This window comes from Pogona vitticeps, chromosome 2 (genome assembly GCF_051106095.1).
Source record: "Pogona vitticeps strain Pit_001003342236 chromosome 2, PviZW2.1, whole genome shotgun sequence".
Taxonomy (NCBI): domain Eukaryota; kingdom Metazoa; phylum Chordata; class Lepidosauria; order Squamata; family Agamidae; genus Pogona; species Pogona vitticeps.
This window is the reverse complement of record NC_135784.1, coordinates 85,366,174-85,385,376: the sequence shown is the minus strand read 5'-3', so window position 1 is coordinate 85,385,376 and position 19,203 is coordinate 85,366,174. Positions and strand designations below refer to the sequence as shown.

At 42.4% G+C, this 19,203-nt stretch overlaps 2 protein-coding genes and 1 long non-coding RNA gene across 5 annotated transcripts; 2 read left to right on the top strand and 1 right to left on the bottom strand.

Annotated features, from left to right (window-relative positions):
- Window positions 1-526: 526 nt before the first annotated feature.
- Window positions 527-3,462, bottom strand: LOC144586773 (uncharacterized). Its single transcript, XR_013541795.1, has 2 exons — window positions 3,388-3,462; window positions 527-767 (listed from the first exon to the last, which is right to left on the bottom strand). It is a non-coding gene; the product is annotated as an uncharacterized LOC144586773 (long non-coding RNA).
- Window positions 3,463-3,548: 86 nt separating this feature from the next.
- Window positions 3,549-10,867, top strand: TMED9 (transmembrane p24 trafficking protein 9). 2 transcript variants are annotated; one of them, XR_002300266.3, is made up of 6 exons: window positions 3,549-3,750; window positions 3,970-4,070; window positions 5,852-5,977; window positions 6,329-6,475; window positions 7,164-10,345; window positions 10,506-10,867. XR_002300266.3 is itself a non-coding variant. In XM_020790275.3 (5 exons), exons 1-5 carry the CDS (start codon window positions 3,594-3,596, stop codon window positions 7,311-7,313), a joined length of 681 nt encoding a protein of 226 aa, XP_020645934.3. In that variant the 5' UTR covers window positions 3,549-3,593; the 3' UTR covers window positions 7,314-10,867. The 2 variants fall into 2 exon arrangements, 1 of the variants encoding a protein (XP_020645934.3); XM_020790275.3 differs by having other exon boundaries at window positions 7,164-10,867.
- Window positions 10,868-11,362: 495 nt separating this feature from the next.
- Window positions 11,363-19,201, top strand: B4GALT7 (beta-1,4-galactosyltransferase 7). 2 transcript variants are annotated; one of them, XM_020790248.3, is made up of 6 exons: window positions 11,363-11,491; window positions 12,803-13,153; window positions 14,552-14,777; window positions 15,034-15,117; window positions 17,178-17,282; window positions 18,316-19,201. In XM_020790248.3, the coding sequence occupies exons 1-6, from the start codon at window positions 11,442-11,444 to the stop codon at window positions 18,469-18,471; spliced, it is 972 nt and encodes a 323-aa protein (XP_020645907.2). In that variant the 5' UTR covers window positions 11,363-11,441; the 3' UTR covers window positions 18,472-19,201. The 2 variants fall into 2 exon arrangements, with proteins under 2 accessions (XP_020645907.2, XP_020645917.2); XM_020790258.3 differs by having other exon boundaries at window positions 15,034-15,139.
- The last annotated feature ends 2 nt before the right edge of the window (window positions 19,202-19,203 follow it).

The following is a 19,203-nucleotide window of genomic DNA, read 5'->3' as shown; positions in this document are numbered from 1 at the left end:
GCCTGATGGCTTGAGCTCCAGATGCACTGTTGGCATGTACATACCACTTTTCCAGGCCATTTTGCGGATGGGTGGGTGAAAGGCTGCACTGGCGGGCAAAGGTTAGTTTATGGGGAAGGTACACATATGGATGTGGCTAGACCAGGCAAGGCCACTTGCCCACACTTTCTATTTCATATACAGAGAAATAATACTAGAAGACCTCCTCCTCTAATAAGGGGAATTTGGGGAAAAGGTAAAGCTTCCTCTCACCAGTGTTTTTAATAAGGATTGGAGGAAGTATGGTTGATGCTCCTTCCCCCAGCAATCCTGCCTTCATCAAGATCACAATGTGTTTGGGCACAGTTGGGGGTGATGTTAGCTTGTTTCCCCACTCATTCTGATCAAGGTAGTTGTTATACTGCTGCTAAAAGCAGGACCAGGACATCCATCTAGTTTGATTAGCTGGAGATGGTGGGAATAGGAGAATAGGTGAATCTCTATGGGTTGCCATCCTCTGCTGTGGAAATATTTTTCATAAAAAATTTGTGTTATGAATTTAGTGTTGGGAAGGAGGACCTAGTATATTGCTCCTGTATTATTGTTGCGCAGAAAATTTTGCAGGTTTTTTTTAGCTTGCCTACCATTAAACAGCCCAATAATTGCAGTGTTTTTTGCGTGAAGGCTTCCACGGCCGGGATCTAATGGTTGTTGTGGTTTTTTTGGGCTGTTTGCCATGTTCTGAAGGTTGCTCTTCCTGGCATTTCGCCAGTCTCTGTGGCCAGCATCTGAAAAATCCACAACAACCAATTACAGTGTTGTTCATATTTAACATTTTAAAAAATTAAGATTGTATCTTTGGTCTGGGCCACTGCAGTTAAGAATCTGCAGCTGAGCAAAGTGATTCTTGAAATGGAAAGGTGGCATAATTGGTTCCTTTAAGCAAATCCAAAAATTGGGTTTTGCTTATTGGAATTACGTTCAGTGTTCGCATGTTTTCCATGTAAAACTGCTTTATTGGACCCCTTATATCTTCACAAATGCCCTGAAAGATGTCTGCAGAATTGAAGCCAGTCAGTGTGGGTAAGACAGTACTGATATAGGGAGGCGGTGATCCAATAATATAATATGGGAATTCCTATGATCTTAGCAATACCATTGATTATAGGTAGGGAGAAATCCTGTCATAAGAGAGAGAGAGAAGGCTACTATGTAGTACAGTATGTGGTGGAAGATGAAAAATGAATAAGGAATGGGGAGCATTGCATATACAGAGTAAACCTAGGCCCAAATTCACCACTTTGATTTCCGTTCCAATCTTAGTCACCTCAATCCCATACTTTTCTTTTTGCCAACTCTCACTTTCTTCAGAAAACAAAATAGTTCTTGTGTTAAAAAATGCAAGATATCGAAGATGGAAGGATATATTTAACACATTCTAGAATATCATCCTAGAGAATGAAGGGAAAACTTGAGGGGATAATGATCCTTTGCTGCTTGAAACAAATGCATATTCCTTATGTACCTGGCTGTAGGAAAAGAGTTGAATGTGGTGGATGAAGGGTTGCTGCCTATTATTTGTGGTTCAGAATAACAGAAGGGGTAGCATTTTCTTTGCTCAGTCTCAACATATTTACCACATACTTTGTGGGGAAATTCAGTGAAGGAACTTTGCTAGTCTGTTTTGGCTCACTACTTCAGATGTATGCATGAAGCATAAATAGTCAAGTCACAGGTTCATAGGTACAGTGATTGAGATAGTACTATATGAAATGAGATTAAAAAAATAGGACAGACAAGCTAGTCTATATGCAGAACAGTAAATGGACACAGAACTGACAGAGACTGTAATAATCAGAAACCAGCAGAACTGTTTCTGAGCCTGAACAAAAGAACATCAAAGACAGATGCCAAAGCAAAACAGCCAGCAATGTGCATTGGCTCCCAGCTTGGCCCATGACTAACAAGGATACAGATTTATGCCAAACCCACTCTGGTTTTTGGAGACACTCTGCTCCTTCTTGTATGTGCTGGTATTTGTGTATGTCCATATCTCCGGGGGGGGGGGGATCCTATTGGGATTGGGAAATGCAAATCCTATTACTTGGAGTGAGGGCTACTTTGTCCCATTGGAATTAATGCCCTTATTTAGAGATTCTTCCTAGCACATCAGCAGTCGGAGTCTAGAAGAGATACCTTGGGCTTGTAGGTGGTAGGGGAGAATTAATCTATCTGTCTTCCCCTTCCACGCCAACTCACCTTCTCCTCTTTTTCCCCACTTGTAGTTATATATTTTTATTTAAATATTTTTGGTATCAAAAATGCCAAATTTAATGCAAAAGACACCCCCTTGCCATGCTCCTTAATTCATCCTATAATTGCCATGGGAATGCACAAACAGCGCTGCTTTTTCTGATGGGTTGTTACTTAGTGTATGGTGCATATAAGTAAACAAAAATACCTTGAGGTTAAACTTTGATCTCCTTGGCTTTAAGTAAATATATGGGCTTTAAATCTCATTTTATATATTAATTGAATTATCCATTCTTTATATTAAAACTCTACCGTGTATAGAATGATTTTTTTCAACAGATTGTCTCTGCCTTCACATTAAAAAAAACCCCACACACCAGATAATATCTGGTAAGCAAAAAACATTGTTTTAATACTTGAGAGGGGTAGCTGACACATGTAACTAATGCTAGGATGTTTATGCTAACCAGACCTTTAAAAGTTTGTAACCAGTCTTAGTAGTAAAGTTGGCGTTTTCTGTATCTCATTCCATTCTGTCCCATCCCCCTAACCAGAGTTTATGTACCCTGGCTTGAATATTGTATTCCCTGCACCTGAAGAAACCTATGTGACAGCTCAAGCAGAATAAAATACACTTGATAGTCTTGAAGGTTCTGAAAGACACACTCACACTCTGAGTATTATACATGGGATCACGAAACACAAACCACTGTTAATATTTAACAAATGTATTTCATTGTGAGTTTTTACAGTTTACAATTCACCTCCTGAGACACAAAACAAAGTGGATGGCAATTTACGAAAACTCACTGAAGAAAATTAAATTGACTGATTGATTGAAAATATTTTTTTACCCAGCCTTTCTCCTTAAAAAGAAACCTGTTGATCTCAAAGGTGCTTAAGACTGTACAGTACTTTTTTCAGTTGTAGCCATGTTAGCCTGTGCAAGTATTTCGACAAGAAACACAAAACAAAAGACGTTGTGGCACTTTCAACAGTTTGAAGTGGAAGACAATGCTCCGTGAAAGTTCACATTAAAATATCGCAGTTAGTCTTTAAAGTGGCACGTTTTTTAAATTATTATTTGTTTGTTCGTTTGTTTCTGTTTTTGATGCTGAACCGGACTACAGTACCTCTCAGGAAACGGTTACACACCTTAGCCAGTAAGTAACACGTTGGCGCTCGGCCAAGCCCGGACTTCCCGCCGCCTCGCTCGCCCGCCCGCCCGCCAGCCGGGAACGGCCACTTCCTGTCCAAGAGGATCGCCGGGAGTTGTAGTCCCAGCTCACAGCCGAGCCTTTGGCGGCAAGGGTTACGTGGCTCGAGAGCCGGGGCGGAAGTGAGGCGCAAAGGGCGGCGCGATGGCGGCTCCGGGTTGTCGGTTGCGTGGTCTCTGGCAGCTGCTGCTCCTCTTGGTGGCCCGGCTGGTCTCTCCCGGGTGGGCTCTTTACTTCCACTTGGGCGAGACCGAGCGCAAGTGCTTCATTGAGGAAATCCCCGACGAGACCATGGTCATAGGTGCGGAGAGGGCGAAAGAGGGTCCTCGGAGGGCGGAACGGGGTCGCGAGGGACTGGCGGTGGGGGAGGCATGGCATAGCATGGGGTGTGTGTGTGTGTGTGTGGTGTGTGTGTGTGTAGAAAGATGGTGGCGGTGGTGGTACGAGTACGCGACCGAGTGCTTTGGCGGTGGGGGCGGCCAACTCTCCCCTCATCATCTTGCTCCCTTCTGCATCGCAGGGAATTACCGGACCCAGCTGTTCGATAAACAACGGGAGGAGTACCTTCCTGCTACACCGGGCCTGGGCATGTTTGTGGAAGTGAAAGACCCTGATGAAAAGGTACTGTACATATATATCATACACGTCTATGCATATATTTTATGTAGGAAGGCGCCCCAAGGGCTCAAGAGTTTGTTTTGGTGTGTTCCTCGGTCTAGGGGCAGAAATGAAACCTCAGAACCTTCTTGGTACAAACTATTCACTCCTTGATTCAGGCAGATTGGGCGGAAGGCAGTTTGGGATCTCTAGTCATTGGGATGATTTCCAGTAAATAGGCACGTATTTCTGACTCTTGATTGCTGCACCTTCAATGACTGTAAAATGACTCCAATTTGCATGGCCAAAAGCAGATTTCTGTGCATGAAAGCATACTGAGTTCCATAAGGTATTCGAAACAAACTACAGTACTGAGATAATAGCACACTGACTCTGTTGCTGGCATGAGGGAACAGAATTGTTCTGTTTTTTGTTTTGGAGAAACAAGACTAGTGCATTGAGCTTCCTATATAAGGTACTTCAGGGCTACTACTGTTTTGGATAACTCAGCACTGGATACAAAAAAGGAGAAGGCTGGGTTGTTCTAGAAAGGTAAAACAAAATCCGGAATCAATAGATGAGTGTGACCTGTATTGGGATCATCTGTAAATACATAAAATATGGGAGATTTTTGAACTGTGTAGAAATATTCATCAGATTAAACATTTGGGAAGGAGGGAACAATCCACCTTCTCTGCAGGAGCAAAAACAATACCATATGTCTGCATTGGTCACAGACAAAATACAGATGTCTGAAGAAGTGGACTTTGTCCACAAAAGCTCACATTAAATTATAGCATTTAGTTTTGAAGGTGCTACAACATTTTTGTCTTCTTTATTTTTGGTTTTGGTTTTGCCTGATAACTAAAATACAAGATCCTTTGTAGGCCTTATAAGGGTATTTGCCTCCATCTTCACCTGTTTCCCCTGCAGTTTGCCAGAAGTCATGTGAGGCCTGCACTACTCTCTGAGCCATAAGGCACACCTTGGAACATGGAACATTGTTTGCAGTTCTCCAGTACTAGAAACAACTAGCCATGTATTTAGATTTTCAGCATTTTCTCTGTTTCCTCTTCTCTTTTCTTTTAGGATCTAGCCTGATGAAGAGTTCTGTAGAACATAAGTGTTCCTCTAGTTTATATATTTTCAATTGATCCTAATGAAGATTTTGCCCTCCTGTGGATTTTGGATCCTGGATTGTGTTAAACATTAGGTGGAGATTTAGTTTTTGAAATAGGATAGCGTCACTGGCAAACTATCATTTGTCTCAGAAGCTTTTGCGTAGTGCTGCACCATCTCCTTACAGATGTTGTGCCAGTGTTGAATGACTGTTTAACATGATCCTCATTTCCAAAAGAGTATGGGCAGCATGGATTTTGAGGAAATAGTTTACTATTATATGTAGCAAACTGAATTTTCTAATATTTTTATCCTGTTCTCTTGATATGAAAAAGCTTTATTTGTCACAAAAACACACACATCTGCCACAGAAGTTATCAGCTGGCTTTAGAGACATCCAACTGTCATTCCCCCTACCCCTTTTCAAGTTCTTTAATGAACTTTTTGTTTTATAATGCATTTGATTTATGACACAAAAGGCTACTGTAGATTGAGACTGACCTCATTAGAATTGATTCTAAGCATGGAAACATGCCCAAGACACTGAATGCATAATGCAGAGCAAGAAGGCATGGGAAAGAAGTTCAGAAATGATTTACTAATAGTCTTTGAATGGTTAATGTCTGTTTGAGCTAGAAATTAGAAGATAAACAGCATAAGTGTCATGTTCTTCTCTGTGTTTGTAGGTGATATTATCCCGGCAGTATGGCTCAGAGGGCAGATTCACTTTTACTTCACACACACCTGGAGAACATCAGATCTGCCTGCATTCCAATTCAACAAAGTTCTCCCTTTTTGCAGGAGGCATGCTGGTAAGAGGATCTGTTGTGTAGTGGAAGGGAGCAGTTCCATGCCATTTTTGTTGGTATCCTGTTCTCATGTGTCTCTGCAGTCCAAGGATTTTACTATTAATGTATTCACGAAGGCTTTCACAGCCGGGATCTAATGGTTGTTGTGGGTTTTTCAGGCTCTTTGGCTGTGTTCTGAAGGTTGAACGTTTCTCCAGTCTCTGTGGCCGGCATCTTCAGAGTGCTGTCCTCTGAAGATGCCGGCCACAGAGACGAGAAACGTTCAACCTTCAGAACACAACTAAAGAGCCCCAAAAACCCACAACAAGCAATGATTTTACTTTTATTTTCTTTCTTTTCTGATTTTTCTTACAGAGAGTCCACCTTGATATCCAGGTTGGAGAGCATGCCAATGATTATGCTGAGATTGCAGCCAAGGATAAACTGAGTGAGCTGCAGTTGCGTGTGCGTCAGCTCCTGGAACAGATAGAGCAGATCCAGAAAGAGCAGAACTACCAGCGGGTAAGAGGGGAGGGACTTGAGCTCAGTGGCAGAACCTCTGCTTTGTGTGTAGGTAACTCCAAGTTCAGTCCAGAGTGAAAGGAGCTTGGTAGCAGTTGAAAAGAAACAAAATTCTTCCTGAAACCTTGGAGAGATGCTGCCAGTCAGAATCAGAGCTTGGAACAGTTATTCTTTAAAGGGTAGGTGAGACTAAGTCTCAGAATCCTATGGCCAGCAGGACTGGATTTTAGAATGCTCTGTCAGAATAAATATTGTGCAAATGTGAAATCATCACACTTGACGTAAGGCAGCTTCCCTCCCATAAGGCTGCTGTGTTCATATGAGATCCTGCTCAAGCCCCCAGTAATATTCTCTAAGAAACTTCTATGCTCATGTAATTCAGACTTGTACTATTCCCTAAAGCTGGGCACACTAAAGATTTTCAGGGCACAACTGTTCCCTTAGAATAATTTCATGGTGGAAAACAAGGTTCTCTAAGGTGTGCGGCTCCATGTGACTCTGCCCCCTCCACACAGCTTTCCTCCTCTGTGCACCCTAGTCAGTATGGAACCCTGCACAGGGTGCAGAGTCACCCAGCAGGGCTGAAAATTGGAGGGAATGTTAATGGATAAAATAACTTGTTGGCTCTTAATTATGAATAGCAAAGAATAGAAGCTTAAACTGTTCTTCCCCCTTCTCTTTTGCTCAGTGGCGAGAGGAGCGCTTCCGGCAAACCAGCGAAAGCACCAACCAGCGGGTTCTTTGGTGGTCCATTGTCCAGACTCTCATTCTTGTAGCCATTGGAGTTTGGCAAATGAGGCATCTCAAAAGTTTCTTTGAGGCCAAGAAGCTGGTATAAAAAGAAGGTGCCATCGGCAAAAGGCCTGTATTTCCCACAGGACCAGTTCCCAGTGCTTCAGATGCCCACTCTGGTCCATCTTCTCTCCTTAGTCATCCTTTCCATCAGACTGGTCACTGGCCAGGCTCAGTGTCATCTACCTCTTCTGCATCCCTTTCCAACTCTATTGGTATCCAGCCTGCTGTGATTTCCATGCAGTGTCCCAGCCCATGGGATAATATGTTCCCTCCAGAGGATCAAGACCTGTCCACTCTTGCTGCTCCTCATCCTCTTCAGCATTGTGCAAGGAGTTTGCAGGGAGGGAGATTCTGTGACCTGCCTTTCAACTGCCTCTCAGCATGTCCTTTGTCAAAACTAGACTCTACTTTGAAGGACATTTGGGACTCTTTCTGTAGCAGCCTCACTAATGTCAGAGCCAAGGGACTGCTGCAAGTTTTGAGCCCTGCTGTACTTGTACTTGCTCTGACTTCTTAATGTCACCAGTGCTTAACGGCACCAAGAAGGAAAGCACTAAATTAGAAAATCTGAAGGCTGTGCCTGCAGTTCTCTTGTCCTGTATGATCATAATATGAATGGGATGCAGAGTAAGCTTGGGGTGGACTGCCATGGGATTGGTGGAGCAATATTGAGAACTGTTTCTGAAATGCTTTTGTGTGTTTTGTTGGGGGTGTTGGTATGATAATCACTGGGCTGCTGATCTTAAGTATTGAAGATTTTGTGACTCCATATGTCTTCCTTTTAGAATTAAATTAGCTGTTCCTGTATACATGCAGCCCCTATTCTTCTAAGAACTCAGTGCTATCTTTTCGATCTAACATAAAGCTATGAACAGCTGTGGGCTTGGTTAGAGAATACTGCTGCTTATAGCAAGACTATGTTGTAACTGCATATGGGCAGAAACTGCTGGTTCAGTGGATGGCTGAACAGGTGTGTTCTGGTTCAGTATCCTGCCGCCTCTGGTGGGTGCCCACTCAGAGGCAGCACACAGAGGAGGTGTGGCAGGGAATCCAGGATGCTGCTTCAGAGTGGGCGCCCACTGGAGGAGACAGAGTGGTGAACTGCAGAACACAAGTTCAGCCATTTACTGAACCTGCAATTTGTGCCTTTTCTAGTTGTAACACATTTGTTCCCTGTTGCTCCACCAACCCAGTCCAAATTATTCTTGGATGTAAGTTCTGCTTATTTTTATGAATTTCTGTCTATTGATTTCAAGTAATTTTCCATAATTTTGCAGCCCACATCTCCATGGGATTTGTTTTGCTAAGACCATTTCTGAACACCCACTGAAAATACTATATGGTTGTAATCCCAACAATATGGAAGAATTTTCTCATTCCTCCATCAAATTTTGGGGTTGAAGAGGAGAAGATGGCTTGGTTCAGATATAGCCATCTCAAGCCAATGGCATATGTGGTCATATATTTCTTCTCATCTTGTGTACCTATCCTCTGTACTAAGTTTTGGATGTTGACCTTTGTTTGGAATAGAGTTGGGCATGCTTTGGTGGATTGGGCCCAAAAGAGTTGCTTGGGCTTGCTGGATTCTCTTCCTCAACTCCTCCAGTGGGTGGCAATTCAGAAGAGGAGGGGCAGGAAAGCATAGGGTGCTGCTTCTGAGTGGGTGCCTGTGGGAAGAGGTGGGTGGAGAATATGAGGAGCCCATGCAACACCTGTGGTCACGATCAACTGAACTGCGCCAAAGCTGCGAACCATTCACAGTTCATGCCCATCTCTAGTTAGGAAATAATGGGACCTTATACAGTATATGCTGGCTTACATAATGGGACTTTATGTAAACCAACATATATGTGCCAAATCTGGGTCTAGAAAGGGAGGGGCAAGGATGAACTATAATGGCACCTGGATCTTTTTTTTGGTGTAGGAGAGATCTTCGTATTTGAATCTGGCTCTTATGTATGGAGAATTATCTGAAGAGTCTGTTATTCGTCTGCATTCTGTTTTGCTTATGAATATTAGCAGAGGAATGTTTGTATTTGTTTGGATTCTAGTCATGTTGTTTTCTGTTTAATCTTGTTCAGCCATGGGGGATGACCTATTGAAGAGTGGTTTTACTATTCATTCAGTTGCTCTATCATCACATCATATATTCATTACTGCTTTCCCCCATAAAACTTCAAAACGTGTGTTCCTTTCCCCCCCTCCCAATCAACAGCAAGAAATTATGTATTATTTGCTTAGTTTCATACTTAATCTACACATTGGTTCTCTGTATGGATAAAATGGAGGGTTCTCTTACTTTACCTAAATGTGAAAGGGAAAGGTTGCCTGACCAGAATGCAGAACTATTTAGAGAAGGCAGGGATCTATAAATTGCTTGGAACAATTTCAGTGCATTTTGTGACTCAATAGGATTAGCATATTAATTTCTGAAATGAACCTTAAGACTCTTTTGCTTGCTTTTACCCTGAATGTTTTGTGACTGGATTAACAATTGGCATGTTGGAGTACTGTTACTGAGATACTTGGGAATGGCCTTAAGTTTGGACAAGGTTTAGTCCCCCTTGCTGAACTGAATTTCCTAATGAGTCCAGCATGTTGGGAGCTATGAATCTAATTTTCAGATAGCAGAACTTTTTGAAAATTGACGGCTTGAATTCTGTCCCAAGGAGCTCCTTGAGGCCAAGTTTTCTTACAAGGCTACAGTTTGGTGGTAGACATTCTAGACTGGTCTTTATTTGTATTAGAGCACTGCACAATTTAAAATTACGAACATATGTGAAATATAGGTAAAATCTTTAAAATATTTAAATGTTAAGATAGACTAACAGACTATTTTTGAGGAAAAGCAGGGTACTTCAGTAACATGTCTGATGAAGTGGACTTGTCCACAGAAGCTCACATTAAAATATGAACATTAGTCTTTAAGGTGCCCCTACATTGTAATCTTTTAATTTTTTTTTACTTTTTATTTCTATATTGCGTTTACCTATATCACAGACTTATAAGGCTGTCCCTTCTACAACTACTTCAATAGCTTTATCTTGGCCATTTACTGGATCTTCTTTAGTACAAGTGGTGGGGCATGAATTGCAAACATTTAAGTGCTGCATTTATTGAATTTCTCCACAGTCACAGAAAATTTGTCCTGTATCCAAGTAGCCCCATTTTACTTGATTACTCTGCTCTTCTTACATTACTGTGAAGCCTATTCTGTGACTTCCAGATGGTCCAGCTTGAGTCTTGTTGCTAGACAGGTGGAGGAGTCCTATACTACATGGATTAATGGTGTTATTAGAATGTGATGTGTTAGGAAAAATATCTTTTTTATTTCTCCCCCTAAATACCATAAACTTACAATGATCTGAGTTTGTTATCAGTATATCTCCAATTAAGAAGTTCCAAGATCCCAGCCCTCTTACGCCTATGCTTGCAAAGGAGACCAGTTTCTTATCATCGTTGTGACCCAGTGGAGAGGAGCACTTAATTTGATGACAGTTTAAATATTTCACAATATATATATAAAGGCAAGCCCTGGTTGCTACTGTATTTCTGGGTCAGAAGGAAATTATTAAAGGTGAACTTTGTTTCCAACAACGTGTACTGACTTTATTGCGTTCTAACCTCTAGTTTCTTATTGGTATGTGTTATTAATTGAAATTTAGGATGATCCTAAGACACAGGAGTGCATAACATGGTCCATTATAAACTTCTGGGTACAGTACTCCATTTCAAGACACTTAAAATACATTTCCGCGTCAAAAGGAGTCAAAAAATTTATTTTTCATTCCACCCGAATTCGGATCCATTGTCAATCATTCTCCCAATGTTCAGAAACATTTCAGGCTATCCCAAAGCGATTTTTGCTGCTCTCCCGTCTTGATGTGCATTCATTGTTTTAAAGGTTTATATAGGAAGATATACTACAGTTCTTAAAAACAAAACAAAAAAATCAGTCCTGCCCATCCAAATTATTCCAGGCGTATGCGACTCTTCTGTCACTGCCGGAGGAACTTCCGACGTCTTGCCTTCGGCTGCGCCTTCGCCGGGGAACAAGAACGACTGGAACAGTCAGCGAAGGAAGCTGTTTCCGGAGGAGCTCGCTGGTTGACGGACCTGGTGTCCAAGCCAACGTGGCTCGGGCGGGAAGGACTGCCGGCGGGGCGGGAGGATGTTTCCGACCCGGCGCAAGTTTGATATGTATCGACGTCCGGGAGGCAGGTAAGTATCCGGACATTATGAGAGAAAGGAATTGCAAAAAAGGTATGGAGGAAGTGCCGTAGGAGGAATATTCCGGTAATCTTGTTAAAAAGAAGCACCAGCGGTTCGACTTGTGTCAGGACCCTGGGATTCCTGCTAAGCTTCCGTCCCAAAGTATCTGTGGACCCATCCTTCTGTCACTCTTCAGTGAACAAGAAATATAACCCCTCCTATGGTTGCTGCGGAGAGAGTAACAGGATCAGCTCTCTGCTGGCTAGGGAACAAGTTTAGCCTTCCCCGTAATGAGAACGCAGAAGAGTTTACTTGCCGGTATGAGTGGCAAACGGCTCAAAGGACGGACTGAGAGGCGGTGCTGAAGGTGTTTTGGTGAGGGAGGCAGCTGGGACAAAAGCCGAGAATGAGAGATCGCGCCGGGCTCTTCCTCTTCTGAAAGCTGGCGTTTTGTAGTCTGCTGAAGAAATACTGTAGTAGCAAACGGTGTTATCTCTGAGTCAGTGCAGTTACTCCCTTTACCTCCTGAATAAACAGAGCCATCGATTACACATCTGGGGTTAGGTTTCAAGTCGGAGAATGTAACTTGGAGGCAGAATTGAGAACCTTGTTATAGGCAGCCTATTTCAGATGAATATGTGGGGATAAGATCAGTTCTTAGAGGAACTCACTGTCTAATCTGTGGGGTGTTCACTTGATGACAAGTCCCACTGTGTTCGGTAAACCTTGTTCATATATTAAGTCCTTTGGATTGTAACCTAAAAGTGTGACCCTGTAAATCTGGAAGATCCTGGCTCACAATATGCATACTAGGTAACTTAAGACGCCACTCATCTGACAAATACTATGGGATCAATATTGAACTGCCTTACACAATGATGGTTTGTACAGATTACCAAAATAATATGTAAACCATGTTGAAGGTTTATATTAGGCAAGATCTGTTGGTTCTCCTGATATTTTGGATTTTAACTTTTGGTGACCCCACCTAGCATGAACATTGATGAGGAAATTGTGGGAGCTAAACTCCAAAACATGTGGAGGGCCAGAGGTTCCTACTCCTAGGGCAATTAAAAACTTTTCATGTCTTCTCAATCCTCTCTACTTTATTTTCACCATGTGGCAGTCGTTTCATGCTGAATGTCTTATGGGCAGAATGAGGGACTTAAACACTAGCTTCAAGAGTAATCCTTGTGCTAACAGGGCATGGTTTCTGTGGAGAACTCTGTGATGCGTTATAGTTGTCTCCCCCTCATTTGCACGTAGGGTACTCCATTATTTCTCACTGTGTTGCATTGCCTTGTTCTGATTTTACTTCAGGTCCTGTCAGCTGCTGGGCATCCTACCCTGGAAATGCTCTCTCTTTCAGCTCTTCTTTGTTGCTCTGTTGCTGGGTTTCCTTTCCCTGTTGTGGCTGCAGCTGAGTTGTTCAGGTGATGTAGCTAGAAGTCAAAGAGCTGAAGCAACAAGACTGAAAAAACCTTGCATATCTGAGCCTCTTCCTCAGCTTCCTGATGACCCATCATGGGGACCCCACCGCCTTGCAGTATTGGTGCCTTTCCGAGAGCGCTTTGAGGAACTGCTAGCTTTTGTACCCCACATGCATCGCTTCCTCAGCAGGAAGAAAATTCGCCATCATATCTTCATACTCAACCAGGTGGATCATTTCAGGTACTGTAAAATATGGGTAAATGTGATCCTCATACTTATCCTTCCCCCCCCCCGCCTCCAGTCTATGTTTTAGTTTTTTCTGTATTCTAGGTTTGGTACCTTGGAATAGCTTTGAGCACATTGTTGATACAAAAGGAACAAAAACGGGGTTACTCCAGGGTTGGAAAATTAATTTCTATAGGGGGCCACATGAAAAATCTGAACTGTGTTCGGGGGTGGGTAGCAATTTGTGGGTAGTAATAGGCCCCCATTGGGTGAGGCCCTGTGGTGAACAAACTACAAGGCTGACATAGTTAACTCCGTAAACTTTTTAGGGAGTTAACTATGTGAGCATTGTAATTCGTTCACTGCAGGGGGCAAAGAAAAAAAACAGACACTGAGCTAACTCACCTGTCCTCCGTTCCCCCGTGGCCTTCCTCTCCGACTGTCTTCTATCCTGGGTAGGCGACGTGATGCGTCATCACGTTGCCTGCGCAAGGATTGCTTCTGGCCTCTTGAGCCACAGGCTCCACAGCCTGTTGCTCAAGAGTAACAGTCAAAACTCACGAGAGCATTGGATCTCGTGAGTTTTGCTTACTGCCGTGCTGGGTGACTGGAGCCAGAGCTCCGGCTCACCCAGCGGCAATGGGCGGGCCAAACAGGAGTGGCTCTCGGGCTGTATGTGGCCCGCATGCCGCACTTTGCCCATGTCTGGGTTACTTTGTGATCTGAAATGGATCTCATATGTTTCTTCCACCTGGGGAATGTGTAAGCTGGAGATAATATCTGAGTTCCCTCTGCCCCATTGAAACGATGTTTGGATATTACTAAATGTCACAAATACTTGGTGGTAGTAATTATGTGCTGCCAAGTCATTTCCTATTCATTGCAACTTCCGTTTTCTGGGTACATATTTATTTATTATTTTATTTATTTAATTTATATCCCGCCTATCTGGTCGGGTGAGGACCACTCTGGGCGGCTAACAATCATACAAAAATACAATAAAATAAAAATAGACAATTCTAAGTGATAAAAACTCTACATGAGGTTGCACAATACACATATATAATACGCCAACATAATTTCGTAAACTCTCCATCTGGTGGCACTGTGGAACCATATTTACAGCTAAATAATAGTAACTAGCTAGCTGGCCGATTCAGGGAACTGCAATTTAAAAATTAACATTTCCAAGCTCTGGCTGGGGTGCTTTTAACTAGGTTTGACCAACTCACCACCTCCAGCCTTTTCTAAATAAAGTGTAAGTTGCCTCTGTTCTTTAACATGTGCCTTAGTTGCCTCCAGGCTAGATTTCTGTAGTCTGGAGTCTAACAAAATCTGGAAGGTATGATTATGTGGCTGAGTTTGCCTTGGTAGAATCTAACTCAGTTCTGCTCACTTTGGTTTCTTGGCTAGATTTAACAGAGCATCTCTGATCAACGTGGGCTTCTTAGAAAGTGGAAACGACACAGACTACATTGCTATGCATGATGTGGACTTGTTACCTCTCAATGAGGAATTGGACTACGGCTTCCCAGCTGCTGGCCCTTTCCACGTGGCATCTCCTGAACTGCACCCTCTTTATCACTATAGCACCTATGTGGGTGGCATCCTGCTGCTTACCAAACAACACTATCGACTGGTAAATCCCAAGTGTTTTTCTCAAAAAAAGACTAGTGGAATTTTTCAAGAAGGTTATTTTGGGTCTAATTATTTTGAGGGTGGACGGTTTAAATCTGGTACTCTGTATTTGCTAACTTCAAGGATATAATGCCCCCCTCCTCCTGAAGTCTGTTCTGAACTTTGCCTCAAGTCATATAGCAGCGTGCTTTACAGTCTCTGGTGGGAGTCTTGTTGGAGGGATGTATGTTTGAGATTAATTATACCTTTTGTTTCAGTGTAATGGAATGTCCAACCGCTTCTGGGGTTGGGGTCGGGAGGATGATGAATTCTATCGCCGCATCAGAGGAGCTGGACTTCAAGTGAGGAGGAACATGGCTTGGGGTGAAGTTTCTGGGTCTTAAGACTCAGGTTCTTAATGGCTTCTAGGCAGAGCTTGAAAATATACTCGTTAAAAATAATTTTATTATATAACTTGAATAAAAAACAAAATAGTGACTTGCAAATATGATTTTATGTTTTAAAAGTTAGCTTGTTCTGTTACTGGTTACTTTGGGTTTAAAAAACAATTAATAAGAGAATAGCAGTTCTGCTGATTTTGGTTTCACTTGAAAAATTCATTTCAAAAGAATTCTTTTAAGAGTTATAAATTACTAGGAAAACACTGCTATTGCATCAAAACAGTAACAACAGTGCTGTTAACACTATTGTCTTTGTTATCAACAACATATAGAGTTACAGGTGCCAAAATATTTGTAATGCATTATTTCCAAGCTCTGTCTCAGATCCCACTTTTTATGATTCTGTGCGTTTTACTCGGGTCTCTCAGAGTTCTGTCTCCTGTGTTATTTAACATCTACATGAAATCACTGGGAGAGGGCTATTTTGGGGTTTTTTGTTTGTTTGTTTGTTTGTTTGTTTGGGGGGGCTGGTGTCACGAGTATCTGGATGATACCCAATTGTACCTCTCCTTACCATCTAAATCTGAGGAAGCTGTTTTGGCTCTAGATTAGTATCTGGTATGAGAAATGGGATTGATGATGGTGAATAAACTGAAACTTGATCCAGACAAGACAAAGGTGTTCTTGGTCAGTTGAAACAAAGATCAGGGAATAGGAATGTAGTCTGTACTGAATGGGGTTATGCTCCCTCTGAAAACACAGATGCTCCTGGATTCATCTCTGATCCTGGATACCCAGGTTTCGGTGGTGGCCAGGTTTCGGTGGTAGCTGTGCCTGTTCCTGGAAAGGTCTGATCTTACTACAGTGACCTTAGTTATATCCCAGCTGGATTACTGTAACACACTGTATGTGGGGGCTGCTTCTGGAAAGTAAAAACTTCAGTGTGTCTAAAATGCAGCAGCCAGATTACTAACTGCAGCTGTTCTCTTTTACAATAGCTCCATTGGCTCCTGATCTGTTTTGGGGCACAGTTCAAAGTGCTGGTTCTAACCTATATAGCCCTAAACTGCTTCAGTCCAAGCTATCTCAAGGACTGTATCCCCCCTTTTATGAGCCTACTCAGGCGTTAAGATCATCAGGAGAGGCCTTTCGCTCAATCCCACAACCTTCACACATGCATTTGGTGGGGACACAGGAGAGGGTGTTCTCTGTTGCTGCTCCCAGACTTCAGAACTTCCTCCCACTGAAGGCCAGGACTAGTTTTTGCTGTGCTTCTGCAAGCAGGCCTTTCTCTTTGGGCAAGCTTTCTCCCAGTGATTGGCTGCCTGAGTGAGGTTTTAAATGGATTGCTATGCCTTACTGCTTTGAATGTGTTTTTGATGTTGCTTTTGTTTACCGTTTTTTAGTGTGGAATTTGCTGGATCCTTTTAGTATTTGAATACCTACAGTTTTTAGGTTTAAATATTGTCTTTTAATGATATAAGCTGACTTGGCTCCTTTTGAAGGAGAAAGGCAGGGCAAAATACTTTAAATAAATAAAATTGCACTGAAGAGGCATCTCTACAAAGTATGAACAATATAACCTCTGTATGTCTTACTCCAAAGAACTGTGAAAAGCAGTACAGTACAAAAATGCAGTTTATGCATTTCTACTCAGGTGTATGCATAGGCATCAGATACTGAGAGCACTGTGAATTCACCCCTTTGAATGTAGTAGCTGCAGTCATTATGATTCATCTAGCAGCTCAGAAACACTCCCTTGCAGGCATATCCCTGTTCCAGCTTCGTGTTCACAGGAGAAAAAAATCAAGTTATTCCTTGTTCATTTGCAATCAAAATGTAACTTACTTAGGGAAAATAAATTATTACAAGAAATATATTCTTTTGTAAGTAGTTACTATATTTTTGAATCTGGGCCTGCCATCGGCTAATGTCTTTTGTTGGGTCTCTTTCTGTGTTGAGCAGGCATTTTCAGCCTGACACAAGATGTCTCATTCAGACTCTGCCATTTTTCATTTCAGCTCTTCCGGCCCTTAGGTATTACAAGTGGATACAAAACATTCCAACATCTGCATGACCCAGCTTGGCGCAAAAGAGATCAGAAACGTGTTGCTTCCCAAAAGCAGGTGGGTGAAGTGTGTGTTTATGTTTTAGAACCAGGAGATGTCTTAACACATAGTTTTGTAACTCCCAAATGCTATGCTAGCAGTTGTGAGGCAGAAGTCAAACTTTTCCAAGCTATGTGCCTTACTTATATAGATGAAACTGCTGTGTTTTAGACCAAACTTTTTAGAAACTATCCGGAGTGCTGAACAGAATCCCCAAATAATTTCACCACCTTGAATACTTCCTGTAAACTAGGAACTAAAGCTTGGAGCAAATTTACCACCCATGAAATCAGAGTCACCAGCCTATACTGGTCTGACAGAATGGTACTGTAATAAGCCCCACACTATTCTTCAGACATGCCAGGTTTCTCTTATCCTGTTACTCTATCAGGTGGTCTGCAGCTCCCTGGTAGTCAGAGGACATGGGAAACTATATGGCCTGAAATTTATTGAATTGAGCCTCTAAATATCTACATTCTGCAGAAACATGGTTTCCACAATTTTTACTGTTTAAAATGTTGTTAATATAAGGAGCAATTTCAAGATACCAAAAACTGTATCAGTGCTCAAACTCATGAAAGAATCACTACCAGAACCAGGGCAGGAGGCAGACAGCTGGATACAGGGCATGATATGCCTTTTCTTTCCCCTACTTTAAAACACTTCCTGCATCAAAGCAGAATTTACAAAAGCCAGTAGAAAACGTGTGTGCAAGCATGGCTTCTTTTAAGAGGAGAGAAAACATGGCGCATCTCTCCTTTCCAGCCCTTGTTTTGATTTGGGCCTACGTAAATATTATTGTGAAGCAGTGAACCTATTATTTGTTGTAGTTTTTAATCACAAAGTCTGAATACCTACGGTGCAAGATGGGCAGTAGCATTTAACATGGAACCTAAGAATCAACCAAATAACTCTGCTTGTTCCACTCCTGACCTTCTGTGATCCAGAAAATTTGCTCAGATTTCATTGAAGCCATCTTCCATTTTGCCATCCTTTGCTTTCCTACTGTGGAACTTTTTGCATGACACCTGTCACTTATGTTTCCATCCAGGAGCAGTTCAAGGTGGACCGTACTGGAGGCTTGAATAACCTTAAATACCGAGTGGAGTCACGGACTCTCTTGAGTGTGGCAGGCGCTCCCTGCACAGTCCTCAATATCTTCCTAGAATGTGATTCCAGTGAGACACCCTGGTGCACATTTGGTTGAGAGACCTCCTGCTCAGACTGCCCTTATTGTATTGCCGCTGGAACAGTAGCAGCTACAACTGGTTGCCAGAATTGCAGCTGGACTCAGTGAAGGCACATCCTTCTGCAGGAACCAGCAACAGGGCCTCAGATGTTCACAGGTCAGATGGTTAAAAATGGACATGAGGATCTACATGTTTTGATAGTATGTGGAAAAGGTGTTGCCTCTTACATGTGGCAATGAATGCACAGGATACTGGCAAAATTCAAGGCATTGATTCCCCACTCAACCTGCCTGTTATCCAGAAGCATGTTGTTTTGGCTGCCTGTATCTGAACAACTGAAGGAAACCAGAGACTAAGAGACATGACTGTGATAAAATTCTTCTCTCTCTACCAGCCAGGGCACCCAATTCCCAGGTGGTAAGGGAAGACTAGGGCTGTAAACTTGTTTGGGAGAGAGTTTTCCCCAGACTGATACTTACAGAACTTTCTCTTGCCAAATCAATATGTGGTTAGCTTCTTGGATGTTTGCTTCTCTTATGAAAAAATACAGAAACACCTCCAGTGGAAACTATACACTCCAACTTTTCCTCTGGAGCAGAGGACTACTAAATGGACACTCTCTGGCTCTAATACTGTATCATAATCACCAACTACCTTAGATAAGACCATCATGGATGGAATCTTGCTCTTGGGAGTCTTGGAGATGGCTAAATCTGTTGGCTCATTGCAATAAAGCCATTAAAGTCAGT

What these genes read in the sequence shown, in the direction of transcription:
- TMED9 (XM_020790275.3), top strand. Translation starts at nt 3,594, where the DNA reads ATGGCGGCTCCGGGTTGTCGGTTGCGTGGTCTCTGGCAGCTGCTGCTC. An exon ending in TGAAAGACCCTGATGAAAAG is followed by an intron (nt 4,071 to 5,851) that starts GTACTGTACATA and finishes CTGTGTTTGTAG; the next exon opens with GTGATATTATCCCGGCAGTA. An exon ending in AAGAGCAGAACTACCAGCGG is followed by an intron (nt 6,476 to 7,163) that starts GTAAGAGGGGAG and finishes TCTTTTGCTCAG; the next exon opens with TGGCGAGAGGAGCGCTTCCG.
- B4GALT7 (XM_020790248.3), top strand. Translation starts at nt 11,442, where the DNA reads ATGTTTCCGACCCGGCGCAAGTTTGATATGTATCGACGTCCGGGAGGC. An exon ending in AACCAGGTGGATCATTTCAG is followed by an intron (nt 13,154 to 14,551) that starts GTACTGTAAAAT and finishes TTTCTTGGCTAG; the next exon opens with ATTTAACAGAGCATCTCTGA. An exon ending in TCAGAGGAGCTGGACTTCAA is followed by an intron (nt 15,118 to 17,177) that starts GTGAGGAGGAAC and finishes TTTTCATTTCAG; the next exon opens with CTCTTCCGGCCCTTAGGTAT.